Source organism: Podarcis vaucheri, assembly GCF_965113315.1.
Source record: "Podarcis vaucheri genome assembly, chromosome: Z".
In the NCBI taxonomy this organism is placed as follows: domain Eukaryota; kingdom Metazoa; phylum Chordata; class Lepidosauria; order Squamata; family Lacertidae; genus Podarcis; species Podarcis vaucheri.
This window is the reverse complement of record NC_138758.1, coordinates 33150443-33173283: the sequence shown is the minus strand read 5'-3', so window position 1 is coordinate 33173283 and position 22841 is coordinate 33150443. Positions and strand designations below refer to the sequence as shown.

Below are 22841 nucleotides of genomic sequence, written 5' to 3'. Positions count from 1 at the left end.
CGCCTCAGGCAGCAGAGGCTGGGGTGCAGGGAGGGTGTTGAAGTGTCAGAGGCTGAAGGTGGCATTCCAGCATTGTGGAGGATGCAGGCCCCTTGCCAGCATGGAAGGAAGACACTGAACCCAACCCAGCCATACTCTGTGGGTTAAGTCCAGCATTGCCCTAAGGAACATGCCTGGTTAGTGCAAGCATGCATTGGTGGGTCCTGGGATCATCAGAAGACACCCACACTTTGTCTTGCAGGCATTTGTCTCTTTATGCCACTAAAATGCACTCTTGGGTAGCTGTTGGGTGTGTGTTTGTCTGATGCTTCCCGGAGGCTGACACAGCCATGTGGCCCCAGGTAACTTGAGGATCTGCCTCCTTTCTCAGTTTCCGCCAGCATTCATTTTTAAAGATATCCCAGCATGAATATTTAACAGGCAGTATTAACAAAAGATCTGTAGCTAACATTTGGCAGGCATCATTTTGGACACAATGGGCAGGGGCAAAAGCTGGGCTACTGGGGGCAGGAAACAAGGCTGAAATGGAAAAGTCACTACTATAAGGCTGCCAGCCCATTAAATAATATTAGCTAATTAATCTCTGAATGGAATAAAACCAACTTATTACCAAAACCTTGGCAAGGGTGTGTCTTTGTGGTATAGGTACCTTATAATTCAATAAAACAGAACGTTTTCACATCCTTTTTTTCATCCCAGGTAAAAGCAACACTCAAGAGTCCAAATAAGCAGTCAATGATCAATTATCAAAAACTTTATTGTTGCCTTTTTATGGGGAGGCTTGTGGTGTATGTAAATGTGTGTGTGTGTGTGTGTGTGTGTGTGTGCAGGTGGTGCTTGGAAGCTGGTCCCCAGCTCTGCATCCTCTCCAAAGACACTAAATAAGTAAGATGGGGGAGGCCTTGGAATCTGTACCTTCTTCTTGGTTGAGGGACCAGGTTCCTATGTTCTCTCTCCATTGTCAGAGGTAGTGATGCTTCTGAATGCCAGTTGCTGGGAACTGCAGGAGAGGAGGGTGCTCTTGTGCTCAGGTCCTGCTTGGGGGCTTCCAGTAATTGGCATCTGGTTGGCCATTGTGAGAACAGAATGCTGCACTTGGAGGGCCATTGACCTGATCCAGTAATAATAATAATAATAATAATAATAATAATAATAATAATAATAATAATAATATATTATTTATACCCCGCCCATCTGGCTGGGTTTCCCCAGCCACTCTGGGCGGCTTCCAAAAGAATATTAAAATACTATGATACATCAAACATTAAAAGCTTCCCTAAACAGGGCTGCCTTCAGATGTTTTCTAAAAGTTTGGTAGTTGTTGTTCTCTCTGACATCTGGTGGGAGGGCATTCCACAGGGAGGGCGCCACTACCGAGAAGGCCCTCTGCCTGGTTCCCTGTAACTTGGCTTCTTGCAGGGAGGGAACCGCCAGAAGGCCCTCGGTGCTGGACCTCAGTGTCCGGGTAGAACGATGGAGGTGGAGACGCTCCTTCAGGTATACTGGACTGAGGCCGTTTAGGGCTTTAAAGGTCAGCACCAACACTGACCTGACACAGTAGGTGGTTCTTATGTTCTTATGGAACCTCCATGTCCAGAGGCAGTCTATACTAATTCCTAGGTTTATAGGGGCATTTGGCCATGATAAAGAAGAGGATGCCAGGCAGGATGGGCCCTTTTTGGCCTGATCCTGCAGGTTCTTCTCATGCTCTCATGTTTCAGCACTTAAAATGTCCCAGCAAAAACATTAGAGCTGACCGAACTCAACCCACCCCTGTCCTTTTGCCCCTGTAGTATAAATGAAAGGACTGAGTGTGAACAGTTCAGATGTTGGCACATTTCCAAGACTGATGCAGTCTAGAAGCAGGTGATCACTTTGCATATTTTCTATCATGACCTTTAAAATAATTAACTTGCAATCATTACAGCGGAAAAAGGGTAAAAACAACAAAGCAAAGCAGCATTTCCAGCTTTGTCCAACCTTGACCCCAGGAACTCGTTACCAAAACAGTGGCTGGCAGGATTACCCAGTGGAATCGGATTCCCTGACTGAATTGAAACCAGTAGCTCCTTTCCTGCCAAAACTATGTGTGCTAACAAACCCTTAATTGCTCTGCAATCCTACATACAATAGATAGGATTTGGAGGATGGGAAAGTTGAAAATTGGAAGGGGGTTAATTTTCAGAACACCTGCAGGACAAGAAGGCAAATTTCCTGTTGCTGAAATCTGCTCAAGCTCTCAAATCCAACATCTGCATATTCCATGTTGATCGTGCAGCCATCTCCCATCTGTGCAATTAGGACAGGCAGCCATGACATGGTCAGAAGGCAGGATCAGTCACATCAAAGATCCACTTCTCTGCGGTTTCCACCACCCACCCCTGTTCCAGCTAATATCACCTTGCATAGCCCAGGTTCATAAAGAGGCCACTGCTGGATGAAGCCAAAGGGAGCCCACCATGCCCAGCAGTGCCCAACCAGGTGCCCACAAAGGGAAACTCATGAGCAAGCAGAACATGAGTGGAGCAGCTTTATTTCTCATTTATGATCCACAGCAACTGATATTCAGAGGTAGACTGCTTCTGATCCATCAGGCAGTACATAGCCATCGTGGCTAGTTGCCACAGATAACCTTCTCTCCATGAATTTGTCCAGTCCTCTTTTAAAGCTGTCTAGGTTGGTGACCAGCACTGCCTTTTGTGGGAGGGAGTTCTACAGTTTAACAATGAATTGGGTGAAGAAGTCCTTCATTATTATTATTATTATTATTATTATTATTATTATTATTATTATTATTATTATTTTCTGTCCATCATTTCTGTCTGACATTCAGCTTCATTGGAGAACCCAGTTGAGTATTGGTGTTATGAAAGAGGGGGGGGAATTACCTCTCCCCACACCACACGCTATCTTCTTCCCTTCCATCATGATTTTGTCCCTTCCCAGACTACCAGGGAAGAGCAGCCCAATTCCTTGTGGAGCAAAAGGCCTTATAGTGGAGCCTCCCAATTGGCTATAATTGCATAGCCTGAATTTGCTGGATGTGACTGACTCTCCTCAGCAATAGTAAGAGTCTGGAAGCCCACCCCACCCACTCCCTCACCCCCGTGGATAGTGCCCAGCCTTTGGAGACCTTTTGCAAGGAAGGGGTCTTGGGGAAGGCTGTTCTGAGGAGCATCCCATCATCATCACCACCACCACCACCACCACCTGTGGCCATTAATCCGTGATAGCTAGCCAGATTAATGCACACAGTAGTTACAAAATCTCATTCCACTGCCTCTTCTGGGTGAGAAGGATTAATGGCAGGGCTGTCATATCTACATATTTACATAATTACAAAGAGGTGGAGAGAGAGGAGCAGCTCCCAAGGGCTCATTCACAGGCCCTTCTTCTGACCCTGTGACATGGGGAAAGTGTCAAATCACTTTTGTTAGGGGGGGCGGCAATTTGCCTTCAATGATTCTCTATCTGGTTTGCTGTAGGAAGATTCCCTCAAATACCTCCTTTTACTACTGGAAGATCTGTGGGCTGACATCAGGTAGCCACGGGCAGGGGTAGGTGAGACACCCAGAGCTTAGCCTGAGACAGATTTCATGGACACAACAATAGAGAGCACTCTGGTTGACAGTAAGAGCTGTTCAATGGTGGAACAGACTCCCTTGGGAGGTTGCAGATGCTCCTTCAGTGTAGGTTTTTTAACAGAGGTTATGAATGCTTTAGTTGAGATTCTTGCATTGCAGGGGGTTGAACTAGATGTCACTTGGGTTCGCTGCCAACTCTACAATTCTATGATTCTATGACTCATTTCCACCCTTTCATAGTTTGTTTAACGAATCTGAAGCTAACCACAAGAAAACCATGACTATGTTCCTTAAAATGTGGAATTACTATCAGTAGCTGTGCTTTTTAGATTTATGTCCAGTCAAAACAATTGTCAGCTGAAGGTCCCTTTGTTGCTGCAACACACATGAGCTAACTTTGCCACAGTGTGAATTCAGGCAGAGATTTACAAGGAGGCTTTTAACAGATGATCTGTGTTGTGCAAGGTGGATCGATTATTGGCAGCTTTCACTCATTTGGGTGTCAAAATCTAGATTTACCTTTGTTTGGTCACTGGGATTGTGTTTGTTGCATGTGTGAGAGGGCCTCTGCGTAAATATGGTGGCGTGATCTGAATCTGAGCCTCTCCAAAAGTAGTGCTAAGACCAAGCCTCAAATGTTTCCCTCTTCAGGTGCCTGAACATTCATTTGGCCTTACTTTTTGGGGAGCCCAGATTGTGAGCCAAGGTTATTCATCTCCCTCCCTTTCCACCTTTATTTGGCTGGTAAGGCTGACACCCCCCTCCTTTGACATAACCACAACCACAACCGCTTTCCATTCCTAGGCACGGCCATAAGGCCCCACAAGCTGGCACCATGATGACCCCTGATGGCACCTTTGAAAACTCTCAGCAAAGATTCCCCCCAAACTCCATAATGCATAGAAAACTGTTTGCTCTTCCTGCTCAGTTCCACTTCACATTGGCTTGCCCATTTAATGGTCCTTAATATAGATGAGGTTTCCTTAGTTCCTGACCCCCACCCCAATCTTAGCGGTAAAGCAGGTTGTGGCTTCTCCTCCTACTTGCCCATGAAGCACACGGCCCAGTGTGTCATCCACTCCCCTGTCCTTTACAGGGCTGTGGCAAATTCAGTGCTTCCCTCCACCCCACATAAAACCCACATTCTCCCCATGCCCTGGCGACCCTTCTCCTGCTTTCTGCTCCAGAGCCAAAGGATTCCCATTTCACTGGGCTTTGTGTGGTGCCTCCTCTTGCTCCCATATAATTCCCTTGAAGAATCTGTGGTGTTCTTAGTAGATTCCATAATCACAAAAGGTAATTAAAACTGCCAGAGTCTAATTAAACCACTTAATTAAACACCCCTTTGGCAGCAGCTTGTGACTGCAGAGCCAAATAATCACAACTGCTTGGGTCTCTCCTACAGAGCCTCCTCCCTCAATTATTGGGGCAGGAATAGGCCGTAAATCAGAATAAAAGGAATCAATACTCACTCTTTGGGAAAAGATAATCAAGGCCAAGCGATCTGATCACTAAGCATTGCAAGGACCAGCCTTAAACCAGAGTAGGGCAGTCTGCAGCGGGGCTCCATTCCTACCCATACCAGGCCTAGGGGAAGCTGGCATGACTGTGGGATCATGGCTATGGATCATGTGCAGAGTACCTACCTCTGGTGCCGAGGCAGATGCAGGCATGCAGGATGGCCGACAAACGTTATTCTGGTGTGAGATGAATGAGGGTGTGGGGCTTGTCAATAAACTCATAAAGACACACAGCCCCATAATGGCCATTCAGAAGGGAAAGGCCATCTAGGAAGCAAACAATTGTGACCCTTATTGATAACTGCATGGGCTCCCAAAGCTATTGGCACCTCAAATCAGCTGGGCAATGCAGGGCCCACTGGGAGCAATGACTGAAGGAGCCAGCAGGATCCTTCCAGAGGGGAGGATGGAAGCTTGCCCGCTCCTCACACAGGGCCATTTTGCCAAATGAAAATTGACATTTTGGACTGAACTTTGTGACCTCCCATCATTACGCTAATGGCCTCCTCTGAAGCAGAATCTCTGAGGTTGGGCTTAGGAGTCTATATGGATTCCTTGGGTGGGGAAACAGGCAGCAGCAGGCAACAGAGGCTGTCTACACACACAGCTTAATCCAGGCAGAAGGAGGTTGGAGAGAGAAAGGCACTTCCTCTCATTCTGGCCATTGTTGAAAAATAAAGGGCAGAGATCTGCATAAAATTTGTATGGATACAAAACACCACCACCACTACTGACCTGTGTTTTGGGGTGGATGAATGAGGGGACTCAAACATCCTCTTGTTTTTTTAAAAAAATCACCTTGTGCAAATATCACTACACACACATATATATTGAGATGCATATAGCTAAATGCACCCTTGCATATACATCACACACAAAACCTATCACCACCTTGCATTGCAACCACACTGTTACACATTGTGACACAGTGTTTCAGCTGCAATGTGTAGGTGTGTTGTGCGAACACACCCCACGTTCCTCCCAGGGCTGGAAAGAGGCTAGTTTAACTTCCAGTTTGCTAGTAAAACTGAATTACTGTGTTGCAAAATGTCTAAAAAGTGTGTCACCAACATGGGAAGTTTGGAAAGCTCTACTATAAGCTCTACTATAAGACCAGTGGTTCCCAATAAGGGGCCCAGGGACCCCTGGGGGTCCACGGAACACACCCAGGGGGTCCATGACCCCTTTCATTGCATCGCCCCAATTAATTTTTTGTCATTTTTGCATGGTAATATCACAAATTTTATTGTCTGATTTAGTGTTTGCTGTGCGATTTTCCAATATATTTTGCCAAAATCCATTTTGAAATCACACTGAGCTGATGATTTTGACCTGGCAATATGCAGCAATATATGGCTCCTGACGCAAAGGATAGCAGGGCAGCCAATTTCTAGGCACCATATCTCACGATGATCTCAGCCGATAACACTGATCTACCTTTCCCTCATGCTGAGGGGAAACAGGGCAGCTGATTGCCCTCACTGTAAGGCACCATGGCACTACCTTCCCCTGGCACTGAGGCGGAGCATCTTTTCTCAGTCAGCAGGAAAGCAACAGCAGTCACAGTGGACGTGCATCTTTGCTGGCTGCCACCACTGATAGCAGGTTGATGCACCCAACCCCCACTTCCATTATATTTGCCTGATGTTCTGTGATGATTTGGGTGGTAGCTCTGCCAGGAGACCCTCCCAAAAGCAAAAGTATAAAATGTCAAACACGCTTTTGTTTAGCTTTCTTTGCTGATTATTCTGTAAGGACCAATTTACAAATGTAATAAACGGATCAAAGTCTACTGGCTGCTATTGCTTTGGTATTCTTGGTTGTATTGCCTCTGTCTTTTCTCTGACCATCTAGCAATCTCTTTAACAGGCTCCTGCGTCTTCTGTGGTGTGTGGGGATCCCTCAAAGCTCCCTGCCTCATATATATTTTTTTCAAAAACCTGGCAATCATGAAGGGGCGACAGCTTCCCCGTTTAACTGGCACCAGGCCAATTTGCCGAATCGGGTTCAGACCCAAAGGGAAGTTCTGGGCTCTATTTCTGTCCTGTGTCTGCCCAGTCACACCAGTACTGACTGGGGCTCCTCAGATTGGGCATCCAAAGCAAGGGGGCAGGCTCTGTTTCCATCCTCTTCACTATCTCCTGTATAGCCACACCTGTTGCCTGCAATCGATTGTTATGAAGTGACAGGGATGCTTCAGGAAGCAAGGGGACCATTCTTTTCCCTGCACTATCATCGGATTGGCCGCACTGACATTGCTAAGGGAGGAAGCATTCATAGAAGGTGGCCCTTGTTTCCTTAGCTTGTAAGAGGCAGGAGGATTGCCAGGGAAACACTCTCCAGTGAGGACAGTGGGAAGAAAGGGACCGGGACACAAACCACCCCAGAAGGCTATAGGTGCAAATAGGAGGGATGGAATCCAGATTGTATCCGGTGGGAGAGCTGTCATGACAAAGGCCATGGTCCCAAAATGTGCCCACATTCTACCACAGCTCACTGGGGAGAGATGAAACTTGCTGAAAGTATAAAGAGCTTCTAAGAATGGTGCAACCTGTCTGGGATTTGACATTTCCCAAGGAAGTTCCCGGCTCCATGCCAGCAGGTCAGGAACATGATGGAGGGTTAAAGATGGGTCAAACACCATTGCCTGAGCCATCACAGTTCACCCTGTGTACAATATTGTGACTTTTGGTTGTTGAGTTCCATTCATAAATACACTATTTCATCCATAATTTTGACATTTACATTCATAAAACACAGAGCAAGGTCTGTATATTAATTATTTCTGGAAGGCATGCACTTTTAATTATCAACAGATATGATCAGTTTAGGGCAATGGTTTCCAACCTTTTTGAGTCCACAGCTCCCTTGACCAACCACATCCTTTCTGCGGTTCCTTTGTGGAAGCCGCTTACACTGGGGTTCTGTTACAGGATGAGCTAAGTGGAGATTTCCCCATTCTGCCTTGCCCCTTTTCAGCACGATTTTTGGTGCTTGTGTAAGTGGGAGTGCATGTGTTGATGGGAACCCAAGCAACGCCATGGCTCTGCAGGGCTGAGCTGACTCACTCCACATGGCAGCCCCAGCCTACCTTCCCCAAAATTAATGTACACATGGCGGGGCAGGGATGGAGAGAGCAAAACAAGATGAAGAACAGAAGCAGAAATATTTTGTTACTGAGGTGAAGGAAAGCAAGAAACACACAGCACTGGACACACAGGCAGACATGGCACTTTCCTGCAACATTCTCCTTGTCCCCATAAAGCTGGGTGACTGTTAAGAAGGAGTTGGGTTGCCTGTGGGAAGAGGAAGAGAAGAAGAGGGGTGTGTGTGGAGTGTTGAGGGTAGAAGGAGAGAGAAACACACAAGACACTCCTCACTTTCAGGGTTATTTATAAATCCCTCCTTATAGAGCACACACACATCAAGGCACACATCATCAAGCTACTTTGCTATTTTCTTGCATTTCTCAAGCCCTCTGTTAGTTACTGGAGCTGGGGAGGATTTTTGTTTGGGGCGGGGGAGAGATTTTAAGAAAATAAACAGTCATGGAAAAAGTGTTTCCCCACTTTTTGCCGCTGTTTTATTTTGGGAAGATATTGGCTGCAAGTTAAGGAAAGGACAGTGCCCGCCCCCTCCCCCCACTCCCCTGAATGCCCCTCAAGTCATCCCAGGGTGCCATGGCCTACTGGCTGAAAACCAATGGTTAGGGCACTTGCCATAGTGCCTCTAGTGGCTGGCCCATTTGACAGCTAGCACACTGACTTAAAGGCCACTTTTTTGTTTGTGAACTCACGTGTGGGTTATGTTTCTGTGCTTGTGGGTGGGTATTAATGCACTTATGTACATGCACTTATTTCATGTATATATTTCTTATATCACTCTGATGGAGGCAATGCGTTTTGAGCATTTCTGCAGGATATTAATAAGCAAACCTTTAAAGATCATGCCATCTTATTCCAACCCTACAGTTCTATGACCCTATGACTCTGTTACTTTATGATCTCACCTTTTTCTCTGAGAAGCAAACGGTGGCATATATGGTTCTATCTCTCTCCTCATTTAATTCCTATGACAACCCTGTGAAGTTGGTTAGGCTGCGAGGCAGTGAGCTTCATGGCTGAGTGTGTATGTGGGGATTTGAACCTTGGTTTCTTCCAGGTCTTAGTCCAATGCTCTAACCATTACTAGCTACATCCCAAAAATACATTTCAATCTTCTAGGTTGGATGTTGTTGTTGTTTTTAAATGTCTCACTTAGAAGGTTAATATTTGCCATTCTTTCCTGCCACTTTCTGGACATATATGTGGTCCCCAAGCCCACACAGATGTTTCTGAAGCCTGTAATCCTGACAAAGGACTTAACTTAGTGTTAAGGAAAAATGGGTTACATAAAGACGCCTGATCTTCTTAAGAAAGCGAGGGTGGCCCCCCCACTCTGCCCTGCGGGCATATTGTATGCCAAACAAGACTAAAAGAGGGGCACGGAGGCACCAAGGCCACTTGACAGATGTCTCTCCTTGGAAATCCAGTTTTATTTTTTCTGATTTCTTAATGTCTGGTGGAGAAACACCTGCAATATGGACAGGGACTGATTCTCAGAATCATAGCCTTCCTTTTATTTGGAGAGGCCCTTTCCCTTTAAAATTTGGGCCCACATCAGGACTGAGCTCAGATATGTGCCTCTGTCTGTAAAGCCTGAAAAACACACTTCTTGGAGGTTTCCTATACTAGTGCATCATTTAGTGTAGCTGCACATACACTTTGGAACCCCATGCCAAAGCAGGTGCCTTTGCTGTACTCTTTTTGTCATCTGCTAAAAACATTCCTGTTTAGATAAGCTTGTCCAGATACTTGGAAAGCTGATGTGAGTTTTAACCTGTTTTCTAGTATTATAACTCCTTTAACTGAGCTAGCCTGTATAAATTACCCCAAAGAGTCCCACAGTCCCCTGGGGAAGGTGAGGGGTTTGGTTGCTGAAGCAGTCACTCTTGTAGTTTTAATGAAAAGCTTTGATTAAAAACATTGGGAGCATTTTTATAGCTGGTAATTGGTCTTACTTTCTGAAGAAATTCTGTTAAAAGAGAATTATTATTTCTCATTTTGAGGTGGGCAACTGCTGGGGTAAGGGGGTGTGTGTGTTATGGCACTGGTGCCTCCCTTGCCTCATCGTGCCATCTTCACAGTCCTTAGTGCTCTCAGGAGCAAAGCAGAAAGCACAAGAATAGTTGTGCAAAGACTACAAAAGTGTCTCACAAATCCATCACCATGTCTGAAGCTTTTGTGGACTCCATCTCATCAGGCAAACGTGGAAAGAGAGGGGAATAAACAATAGCAATTTCCTCAGGATCCCTGGCCACACCGGTGCCACCTAACAGAGAGGAAGGACACGGTGTACCAACAAGGCCACACAGGGAAGGCTCCAATCGCCCCATGGCACAATCACCAGGAAGAAGTCTTCCGCCAACCAAATCACACATAAGAACATAATAAGAGCCCTGCAGGATCAAGCAAATAGCTCATTTAGCCGAATATCCACTTCTCACAGTGGCTACTCATATGCCCTCAGCTGGAAACCCACCAGCAGGACCTGAGCACAAGTGCACCCCTCAATGGCTTCCAGCAACTGATATTCAGAAACAATACAGAATCCAACTGCGGAGGCAGATCATAGCCATGGTCATTAGTAGCCATTGCCAGCTCTTTTTCCTCTGTGAATTTGTCTAATCCTCTTTTAAAGCCATCCAGGTTCATGGTCATTACTGCCTCCGGTGGGAGTGAGTTCCACAGTTTAACTATGTACTGCGTGAATGACTTCGCCCCCTCTGTCCTAAATTTTCCAACATTAAGCTTCATTGGATGTCCACAGATTTTCAGTGTTATGAGAGGAGAAAAACTTCTCTGTACTTATCATTCATACACTTCTATCTTGTCCCCACTTAGGCATATTTTTTCCTAAATTAAAAAGACCCATTAGGGTATTGCTCCCTAGCTTCTTGATCATTTTTGTTTCCTCTTTCTCTGCACTTTGAGGTGTTCACCGCTTGAGTAATTACAAGCTGGTAAGAATGACCTCACACTATTTAAAAACAATGTGAGGGTAGATCCCCACCTTTTAAGGAGCAAATTTAATTCTTTTCCTTTTAGCAACCCTATTGGAAGGAGCTATCTTCTTGCTAAGGGCTCCTCCTAATGGCCAAACATCAGAAGCACGCCCAACAAAGAATTCCTCCGAAAAAGCTCCAGGGAAGGTTTTATGGGGTTGGCACAATGAATGGACCTTACTGTAAACAGGGGAAGATATACTACGAAACTAATGAAGCTCAAGCTTCTGCGCCCCTAATCCTGGAAGGGCCCCAGAAGTGGCCTTAGTCCACATTGCTTTAAAAAACTGAGTCTAGTAGACCCAATTTGAGTCACATGCCTAAAAAACAGTAAGACATAAGAATTTTTTATTTACATCGGTGACTTTGACATGTGACATAATCCAGTAAATTACAGCATTTTTTTTAATGGACATATTGTACTTTTTTTAAAAAAGTGATCTGTTGTGGAACAACCCCACTGAAGAAGATAACAGTGGTTGCCCAGATCTTGTTACTGGTTGCAAAGGGCCCCTCTCATAACAGTTCAAGCTTCAAGATCCCAAAAATGTAGGTCTGCCACTGACTTTAAAAGCTGTTTTGAAAATAGTTCTGCTTTGTCCCATAAGGGAGCATAGGCAACTAAAACCCAAGAATAAAGGGCTCCTCAAGAGTAAGGGCTCTTAGAATACCAGCAGCTGTGAGCAGGTGTGGGTGTGGAAGATTATTAGTCCTTATTTTGAGCAGGTGTGGGTGTGGAAGGTTATATTAGTCCTTATTTTCAGCACCCCAGTTGCTAGAACACCATTAGTTTCTAGCTCCCTGTAGGTGGAAGAGGGCCTTTTGTTAGACCTTGCTCAGAATAGATCCTCTCTGTGTCTGGACTGCTGTCTTCTGCTGCTGCTCCAGGATCATATTTCGGACTGAGATTGCTTGTGCCTGATTCTGTTTTGCCTCCGACTCTACAGGTTAGACAGTTTTTTTTTGTAATTTGGCTTGATACCTCCCCACACATTGTACCAACTGGAGTAGGATTGACCATCTCCTGGCCTAACCTACTTCACAGGGCTGTTGTGAGAATAAAGGGAGTGGGAAACCACATAAACATCATTGAGACTGATGGTTGTCCCTGCGGATTCTTCCTCTCTAACCTCCCCCTCCCCATACATCCAAGCGGCAAATAAGTGTGCATGAGATGTTTGCCTTTTCCTAAGGCCCATGGCAGTGAGGGAAGGGTTAAATGCTCCCTTCTCAAGTACTACTCTCCCAATTAAATTTAGAGCTCCTGTTTTGAAGATGTAGAGTTGGCATAACTGGTGACAAAATCCTGAGTTATCAGAGCTTCACTCTCTCCTCTCCTACCTCACCCTAGCTTGGGCTCAGGTGTCCAGAAGCCCCTTTCCTGCTATTCTGTGGTTGCTTTGCTAAGCAATGCTGCTCTTATGAATATTCCAGCTGGGTGGATTTTGTTGATGCTAAGCTGACACCTTTTGGAAAGGTTTGCTCATTATGCTGTCCAGCATTTCTCACTGCAAGTTGTTCCCACCTGCTCTTTCCCTTCTGCCTCTTAGTGTTGAACCCTCTTGTAATTCATCACTCCTGGTGATCCAGTTTATTCTTACTGTTGATTAAATTAGTAAATGCAATCACAATCTGAAGTGATTTAATTGAGAGGATTTATTTGAACATGACAGTTTAATGCATGTTTGATAAACTATTATAAGGTTTAATTTTGATTTTGCATAATTTAACTTTTAAATCTGCACAGGAGGGTCCCCCATCAACTATTAATGACCAAAATAAACTCTTTTAAGATGCATATATTTATAATTTATTTTGAAGTCCAGGTTTTTGCCTCCTCAGTGTTGTTCTAGTGACAAAGTGACAAATATATTGAAAATAATATTTGGAGCTCTTCAGCGGTGCTATAAATCTTTAGGAAAGCATACAATTTATTAAAAGTTTGGAAAAGTACAAGTTAGCATTTATATGGCAACAAGTGACAAACAAATGTGTGTGTTTGTCTTCCCAGGTGACCATCAAACACCCTGTCCCTTGCCAGCGACCCCTGAGGGCACGGCAGCTCCCTTGTCACAGGTAGCAAAAAGCACAGCACTTCTGCTTATATAAATTCAGCATTAACTTCAGTAAAGGTAATTCCATATATAATCCACAATTATTATTTTTTGCAGTGTGGTGGATACTGCTTGAAGAGGTTCCTTGAACATACGAAAGCAATTTCAGGTAACTATTTGGGCTAATTACAGCCTTCGTTTCATTTTTTACACACATGAACGCAGGCCAAAACCTCCCTGGTGATGACTTCATGCCACGAGAATGCAGCAGTTGGTGTGTGTGTGTTATCCATTCATGGCAGGGAAAGAAAATTTCATTGATACAGATGATTGGCTCCAGAAGTGGGTGTTTGCCCACCATGACAATTTATTACTAGATGGCCATGGGCCAGCCCTGGTCTCAATTATTTCATTATGTACATATGTACGGCGACATATTAATACATATGTATTAACTAACTTCTCTAGCAGGGGTGGGGAATATCAGGCCTGGGGCCAAACAATCTAACCCTTGGCACGCTAGCCAGGACACACATGCCTATGCCAGAGCACCCCCTATCTCCTGAGTGCCCTGCTCTGCACCTTCCTCAAGTGCTTTTGCCAGGCTTAGGGTGGTTCCCAGGAAATTTGCAGGAGAAGCAAAATATCCCGGGCAGTGTGGGAAGCCACATATTACCAGCAACTGAATTTATGTGGTTACAGGTATGTTGGTCTGCCGTAGTCGAAACAAAATAAAAAAATTCCTTCCAGTAGCACCCTAGAGACCAACTAAGTTTATTATTGGTATGAGCTTTCGTGTGCATACCAATAACAAACCATGTTCGAAGAAGTGTGTATGCACACGAAAACTCATACCAATAACAAACTTTAAAGGTAAAGGAACCCCTGACCATTAGGTCTAGTCATGGCCGACTCTGGGCATGACTAAGCTGCTTCTGGTGAACCATAGCAGCACACAGAAATGCAGTTTACCTTCCCGCCAGAGCGGTACCTATTTATCTACTTGCACTTTGATGTGCTTTTGAACTGCTAGGTTGGCAGGAAATAACTAACTTAGTTGGTCTCTAATGTGCTACTGGAAGGATTTATTTTTTTTTTGAATTTATGTGGGAGATAGAAATAAAACTCCAGTGCCACAGATAACAGCATAACAAAATAATGGTTGATTTCCCAATCCTATAGAAAAGGGCTTCTTTTACTACAGTTAAGCAATCGACAGGGCAGTGAATTTTCCCAATGTGGGAGTTGTTATCAATGGGATTAGTTGCAAAAATCGAGAAAAAAGTGAAAAAAGGAGAGTTTACAAGGGTGAGGAGCATCTGTGCCACTCCAGATGTTGTTTACCCCCAGTGGCTCCCATCAGCATAACCGCTGGAAGGCTAGAGACCCCATCCTGCCTTTCATTTTTCCAACTTTTCCTTTCCAGGCAGGAGAAAGTAAATCAATTGTATGTTCACACTATGCACCGAAAGCGCTGAGAGACCACTTTTAAAGAGCCCTGACTCCCCCCCCTCCCCGCTCCATGGATCCTGGGATCTGTGAGCTGCAGTTTGCAGAGTGGTTTGGCAATCAATCCCTTTTCGCAAGGAACTCCGGGAATTGTAACTGTAGAGCCTCGTACCCATCTCCAGCACCTTACACAAACTACATTTCCCAGTATTCTTTTCTTATGGGGGGGAGGTGCAGAGCCACGACTGGCTTAAAGCAATATGAAGCCACTTTAATGCATGCCATTGAATGTAGCCCAAGGCCACAACAAGGCCTTGGACTTTCCTCTCCGTTGCTAGGTAACCGCTTCCCGGTTCGCACTTCCGCCTTGGAGGCCGCGGCGGATTGGCGCCCTGCGATGATGCCATCGGCCCGCGCGGCTCTTTCCTCGCCGCTGCCCCAAAGGAAGGAAGGCAGAAAAGCTGAGGGGACGAGAGAGACAGATCAGTCGTGGTGCCGCCGCCGTCCGTCCGTCCCTTCCTCCCGTCCCTCCCTAGCCATGAATAGTCTCCGCCGCCTCCGCTGGTCCCCGGTGAGTCCACAGAATGCCCCGCGGGTGAGTGTGAGGCGGGAGAACCCCCATAATGCCTAGAAGGGTTGGGAGTGGCAAAGGGCTTCTGGAAGTCCCGACGGCGATGGTGTTTCAGCCCCTTGAGGGAGTTCAGGGCGCTGCACGTGGACCCGCTGCCCTCCTCCCCGTAGTGATAATCCCCACAACAGCCCTGCGGAGTAGGCTCGGCGGATTCGTTGGGGCTTGCCCGGTTTCTGCCTGCCGCGCCCCATCCCCCCCCCCCCACGCAGCCAAACAAACGGGTGAATGGATGACCGGCCCTTTGGGCAGCCTGGAAGAATTGAGGCCGCCTGCCTTTTGCACGGCAAAAAATGCCCCTGCCTGGCGACTGCTGATGACTGAGCTGCTCTGTGGGTCAGCTTCCCAGTGCACCGTCCATGGGGTCACCAGAGCACCAGCCATGCTCCTGCTGTTGCTGAGTTTCTTTCCTTTGCCTTGTTCGCCCGTGTGAATGTCGGGCTTAAGGAAGGCCCTGCAGAGGGTGGCAGGAAGCATCTCTGGTTTGGTTAGTGGTAGAGCGTGGTCTGCAGGTAGCATCTCCTCCAGGTAGGGCTGGAATCTTGCCTGAAGCCCTGGAGAACTGCCAGTCCATGCAGGTGGGCAAGACGGGTCAATGGTCTGACCCTGTATTGGCCACCTTCCTATGTGTAATAATTGACAGGGAAGCAAGAGACATATTTTATGTTATACTGTACCGGTAAATTCAGATGGAAGACCTTTGTAGAAATTTGTTGTTGTTGTTTAGTCGTTTAGTTGTGTCCAACTCTTCGTGACCCCATGGACCAGAGCACGTCAGGCACTCCTGTCTTCCACTGCCTCCCGCAGTTGGGTCAAATATGTAGAAATAGACGGTGCTTTTTTCCCCTGGGGATACGCAAAGGTATGCAGTACCAGCACCTTTTTTCTTAGAAGAAAAGCATTGATTAAAAGTGTGGCATTTACTGTAAAAACTTCATGGTGAGTACCAGCACTTTTTTCTCTAGGTGAAAAGCGCTGTTTATCAATAAACCCACATCTGAGTGAAAGAAATTGCTATATCATAGCAGAAAAGTTGCCTAGTGAGAAATAAGATGCAGAGAAGATTCACTCATTTGTGCATTAATTGTTTATATTCAGACATGCCACTTGAGTAGAGGTCATATTTGCTTCCTGGGATTTACTTGTGCGGAATAAATCACAGCTTGCATGAATGGGAAATCTGAGCTGGATTCTTGATTTGAAGCTGTAGTGCGCAAGTGGCAAAAGAGGGTTAGTGACCTTCATGAGAGGTCATCAAGCATGATGGTAATAAGCTCCCCAAATCCACATCTTGTTCATCTCCACATATAAGGTATAAGCAGAGATTTTAAATTGTTGACTGTGTTTCATATTGTAAGTGGCAGGTAGGGGCTATGCTGTGGAGGCAAAGTAGTTTAAGAAATTGTTGTGCTCAGCTGTGGTACCTGGAAGACAGGATACCCTATGCTTTAAGAACAAAGATGCTATTTCAGTGATTTTTAATAAACTAAGAAGGTTCCCCTGGCTCAGCAGAGGAATAATTCCTTTTCCCTTTTTTGGGTCAAGAGTCAAATGCAGATACTTTACAGTGTCCTTGGAGGCAAGGATACTTTTGTAGGAGAGAAGTGCAGTCATAATCTACCACTGACTGGGCTCTTATCTTGTATTTGTATTTGTTGCGTCAGAGTGTTTAGGAACATTGTGTGTTTGGGCAAATTTGTCTCATAGTTAACGTTTTTCAGTTACTTTCCTTTTGCCGTTGTCAGAATGGAGCTGTGCATGGCAAGTAGGCAGTGGTCTGGACTCATTGCTGCAGTGTGGATAGTGAGTATTAAATGTGTCTTCTGTGATGAATCCTCTGTGCTCTCATCAGCTATCTGGAGATCTAGTGGGTGGGATTCGTTGCAGGGGTGTTAGGCAGGATTGATTGATCACAAAATCAAGGCCTCAAACCTGGTGTAGCAGTGAAGCCATGGGCTTAAAAAACCCCCTCATAAAAAGCAGGGGAAATGTTACAGGTAGCCTCTCTGAAAGGGTCCTTCCGGATGCAAATGAATGTACATTTTACATACCTGATGGTGTATTGTATGTGGGCTTTTCCCTGTGCCTGTGACAACATGTCATATGTAAAATGGCCTTTTAGAATTCTCCTAATACAGAAGAAACCATCCGGGTTCCTGACCAGCCTGTCTGTCCACCTTCCCTTTTTTTAATCACCCGGATAGAGCTCTCTCTGGTCATACACTCCCTGGCTTTCCATCATCCAAACCAACCTACTTCCTTACCAAAGCTAAACTGTTTTTTGGCATTTTATTGATGACATTCTAGTCTAGTTGCTGAATTTTTTTTTGACTTTGCAGTAACTCAGCCAATGGTTTGGGATTCACCATCCATCAGTTTTTAACCTACTTATATGGTGTGAGAATTTTGCGTAAGCTGTTCATCTGCGATTCTCTTCCTAATGTAGTAAGATCTCCATAGACTTGTCACCAATAGTTGTTCTCTTGCACTTGTTCCATTAGTAATTTTCCAGGCTTGGCGATTGGCTAGGAAAATCTTAGAGTGAGTTGATCAGTTAAAATCTGGAAATGTTTTGGAGCATTCATGGGCCAGGCCAGGTTGACTTTACATATAAGAGCGGCCTGCACAATCAGACTAAAGGTGGTCCATCTAATCCAGCATCATACTCTCATAGTTGCCAACCAGATGCCCCAAAGAAAAACCTGCAAGCAGAACTTGAGTGCAACAGCGCTCTCCCCACTTGCAATTCCCAGCAACTGGTACTCAGAGGCATACTGCCTCTTGACAGCAGAGGGAGAACATTGCCATTGTGACCAGTAGCCATTGATAGCCTTGTCCTCCTTCATGACTTTGTCTTGTCTTTATAATTCATCCAGGTTGGCCTCCTGTGGGAGCAAGCTATAGTTTGCACCGTGTGACAGGTGGCTCTGGGTGACTCTGCTTTTGACCGCTGTCTGGGAAGCAGCCTTTTGGCCAGCATGGGTGCAGATGGGCCCTGGTTTGGAGCCAGTCTTCCAGCCCTCTCCATGGTCCTCCTTGCCCTCTCAGGTTTTTTCTCAACCTGACTCTCCTTCTGTTCCTTCCTGCAGGCAGCCTCCATCCCGGCAAGTGCTTGTGCTCCTGGGTCGCCGGTCTTCCCCTCCATCTCCACCTTCACCTTCATGGATGCTGCCTGGGTCCTCCCAAGCAATCCCTGCTCTCTGGCTCTGTAGAAGGTGGGGTGGTGCCTGATGCCTGTCATCCCCATCCCGCGGCGGGTCCGCTCTTTCCATGGCCCCCACACAACATGCCTGCACTCTGCATGTGGGCCGGTCAGGACCACCCACTTGGTGCGCACCAAGTACAACAACTTTGACATCTACCTGAAGTCCCGGTGGATGTACGGCTTCATCCGTTTCTTGCTGTACTTCAGCTGCAGCCTGTTTACCTCCATCCTGTGGGTGGTGCTGTCAGTCTTGTTTTGCCTCCAGTACCTCAGCATCCGGGTCTTTCTCCGTTTCCAGTACAAACTCACCATCTTCCTGCTGTTGCTGGGAAGGAGGCGTGTGGACTTTAGCCTCTTCAACGAACTGCTCATCTATGGCATCCATGTCACCATGCTGCTGGTGGGGGGGCTGGGCTGGTGCTTCATGGTCTTTGTGGATATGTGAATAAATAAAAAAACAGTGCATGTCGGTCAAGGAGGCATGTTGGACTCTAACTTGGGTTAGGTCTTGTATGTGTGAATGCGTCCTCTTCTCCCTCACTTTGTCCTGCTGCTGAGGTTTATAAATTAATGGGTACTCGCTTAGAAGTAAGGATTGGAAGTTGACTTGGAAATTCATTTCTAATTCTTCATTGCCCTTGGTTGGTAATATGTGGAAAACAAATCGTATTTTTATCTGCTTCATTTTTTACCATAAGCACCTGCCATATGTGGCCAATGGCCCATCTAGTCCAGTGTCCTGTCCTCACAGTGACCAGCCAGATGCCTCATTGGGAAGCCCACAAGCAGGATTCAAGCACAAGAGCCCTCTTCCCTCCTGTGGTTTCCAGCAAATGGTATTTGGAAGTGTTGCTGCCCCCAACTGTGGAGGCAGAGTATAGCCACATGTTTAGTAGCCTTGTCCTTCATGAATTTGTCTAATCTCTTTTAGATCCATCCAAAAGCCATCTCTTTTGGAATCTAATGGTATTTAAGTGGGCCCTGCAACAAATTGTTGCAGTCCATTCCCGCCTCTTAACAGGGACCAGCCAAGATAACCTCCAGGGTACTCCGTTCCATCCTCCCCTTGTTTTCTTTTCCAACTAGCACTAAAAATTAGGTGGCCACTAAGCATGTTGAATCCTCATTCTTTCTTAAAAAGTATGTGATGTACTTCTGCGAACTTTTGGGGGCTCTTTCCTCCTGTTGCTCAGTGGCTGTTCTTCAGTCTTTCCTGAGTTTGCTCTTGGAGGCAGGGATGTGTTGTGTGCTTGCTGCCCCCAATGCCATTCTCAGGGCAGCCCCTCAGGATCTCAACGGCTTGTTGCCATTCCACTGCAGAGTTCTTTTGCTCAGACTATTGAAAAAACATATCCTGTATACGGACAGTTGTGCACTTCCATCCCTGTATCTTGGCTGAGGGATGTAAAATACAGAACTCTGAGGAACTGTTTGTTTCAGCACTATCATTTATCTATTTTATTTCAGAATTTATAAACTCCACTGGTGTACAAAAAATAGAATATAAAACATAATACAAATCTCAAAACAATGAAAAATGTGAAGCCAACAAGAATTAAAAGGCACAAAAATATAAGTGACCAATTTGGGAAAGCTTGGTGGGAAAAACATTTTTGACAAACATTGGAAACGGAACGGTGTTGGGTCCTGCTTCCCTTCCAGAGGAAGAGAATTCCACAAAGCTAAGAGCATGTGGATTGATGCATTCTTGCCCCTCGTTATGAGATTTCCTCTCACATTAGCCACCCCCAGTTCCTTTCAGGGTTACAATGATTTCCAGATTAAAGCTGATGATGGACAGGGCTAGTGTAGCCAAGGTAGGCGAATGGTGGAGATATCAACAAGGGTCTCCCAGGTTCAGCTCTTGTCTCTGCCATGGGTTGCCAAGCAGCCTTAGGCTAGCCTCGGCCCCTTACAACACTGGTGTAGTACTTGCCTACCTCACAGGGTTCTTGGTATAACGTATGGGAAGCACTCTGAAGTGTGTGTTTTTGCCAATGTTGGGCTGTGTGTGCCTCCATTCTGCAGCAGGAACCAGTTTTGCATTTGCAGAGTGATCCACTGACTCAGAGTCCTGGAGAAGACTAGAAGAAACTTCTGCAGAGAGGGAGAGGGAGAGGGAGGAGGAAGAGAGAGCTTTTCCTTGTTATTCCATTTAAGCAGCAAAAAGGTGGAGGAAAGGTGGTGGAAAAGCCTCTGAGAACATGGACTTCTCTTGGAGGAGAGAGTTGTGGAAGGAATCTGCCTTGTGAATTGTTTTTTTGGGGGGTGAGGGGCTTCATCTCCTGTTCAGCTTCCTGCTGCCCATACATTGGACTTTGGTCATATTTTGGGCTAGCCTTTGCTTCCAGTCATAGTTTCAAATGGACAGGCTTTCCCCAGTGGTGGGTCTGCCAGTGTTGCTGTCTGAAAGTCATTTATGTGCAGCAGGATGCCAGGCAGGGATGGCAGATTCCAAATGCTGGTTTGCCAGCTCCCTGGGGCATCTGGGTGGGCCAAGAACATGGAGCCCATTTTATTTTGGAAAGGGAAAGTGAGAGAGACATGTTCCACCTCCTGGGATGTGATTTGTCACTGGGTTTCAGTTCCGGAATCCTGGGCTTTTGCCAGCTCTTTCAGCATCTGCCCTTGGTGGCTGTCACTGCCTCCTGTGGGAGCGAGTTCCAGAGTTTAAATATGTGCCATGTGAAGAAGTCCTTCCTTTTGTCTGTTCTGAAGTGTTTTGCTTCTGTCTTTTGCTTGGTCAAAGAGTTTCTGTAGTTCTTGGACAAGGGTGTGAGTGGGAAGGAGAATAAAGATCTCCTTTCATTTCTTCGTGTGCCAACCCTGTGACTTTGCTTTCTCTCTTTTTCTCGCACCAAAGCAAAAGATTCTGCACAGAAAACGACCTACGGACAAAATTATTGCCACAAATCGTATTGCTTTGAATTAATTTCTCTTTGTTTTCTTCCGTGTCTGGGGTCTACCTTGATATATAGTTACATGGCAGTTTTAATCCAGGCTACAAATAAGGATTATTATTATTTTTTAGAAGGAGGAGGGTGTTGTTTGTATCGGTAGATCTTGCAGGCCCAGGACCATTGTAACCAAGGAGAGGAAGCTTTTCTGTGTTGTGGGATGCCTGATATAGGGAATATAGCTGCTGGGGGTCTTGAGGTCATGGTTGAGGGGCCAAGAGGAGTGGAGAGTAAACTTTTGCACTTTGGTTGCTGGTTTCCCTCCAGCTCAGTTTTCTGGAATCCCTTTTATTAAGAGTTTATTTCTGTTGTGAATCAGAACACATTGTAATAAGGAGCGGCTCATTAAAGTGTCCAACACAGAGACTGGACTCCAGCCATCTCCTGAGGCCCCAGTCCCTGTCCTGTGACACATCCATGCCCTTCACCCCCACCCTGCTGCTTTGCCCTTTCTATGCTGTAGCTGCAGCACCATAATTCAAGTTATGCAAATGCCATACTGTGCTGCGACGTCCAAGAAGAAACAAATTAAGGCCAGGTGGGGTCAGAAAGAAACTGAGCACTGATTTTCTGTTCCTAGAAATGTGTTCCCTGAAATCTTGAAAGAGGCCAGATAAAAGGGGCCACATGGATGAGTGTTTGGTTTTGGGTTTTTGTGTGTCCGCACAAATTCCTAACCAGTTGGTTTACTTTAAAGAAGAAGGACGCTGTTAATAGCTGGGAGGGCAATCTGGATTACGCTCTAGGAGACATTATCCTACCCTTCTCCCTGCATGTTTCCCGCTGAGCTGGAGAAAGGGGCAGGACTCTCAAATCCCCTGGATTCCAACTCCCATCCTCATCATCTCTGACCATTGGCCGCCCAGCAGCATCCTGGGAGTTGGAGTCCAGCAACACCTGCAGGGTTACAGATGCTTCCCAGCTCTCCCGTAACCCCACTTTCTCTCACTTGTTCAACTTAGGCCTCCTCCTCAAGAATTTGCCTTATTAATGGCTTAGCCATATTCTTTCCAACCTGTGACTAGTTCTCCCTCAACTTCTGCAGTAGCCAGATTAGCTACACAGATGCAAAGGCTCTGTGTGTGTGTATGCGTGGCTTGCCGTCCCAAATGTCTCAGCTGATATACATATATATATTTAGAGTATATTTTTAGGCTACCCAACCCCAAAACATTCTCTGGGCAGCTGGCAGTAAATATTAAACACATCAAATATACAAAATGAGTCTTGAAGCATTAAGAATAAACTCAGCGCTAGAGAGCAAAATCTGTGCTATAAACTTATCCTTAGAAGGGTGTGGCCAGAGGATCCCCACATTGTTATAGGCCAAGGAAAATGCCA

At 45.9% G+C, this 22841-nt stretch overlaps 2 protein-coding genes across 3 annotated transcripts in view; both read left to right on the top strand.

The window, feature by feature from the left end:
• Window positions 1–15129: 15129 nt before the first annotated feature.
• NACC2 (NACC family member 2) overlaps window positions 15130–22841 on the top strand; it is a 59611-nt gene continuing 51899 nt past the window's right edge. The window contains exon 1 of one of the 2 annotated variants that reach the window (XM_082208384.1): window positions 15130–15281. The gene's annotated coding sequence lies outside the window, so the exon portion shown is untranslated. Of the gene's footprint in view, window positions 15306–22841 lie in introns of both variants that reach the window. The other variant, XM_082208381.1, reaches the window with a different exon arrangement.
• Window positions 15166–19038, top strand: TMEM250 (transmembrane protein 250). The gene is made up of 3 exons (XM_082208392.1): window positions 15166–15305; window positions 17084–17141; window positions 18428–19038. The coding sequence occupies exon 3, from the start codon at window positions 18569–18571 to the stop codon at window positions 18986–18988; it is 420 nt and encodes a 139-aa protein (XP_082064518.1). The 5' UTR covers window positions 15166–15305; window positions 17084–17141; window positions 18428–18568; the 3' UTR covers window positions 18989–19038.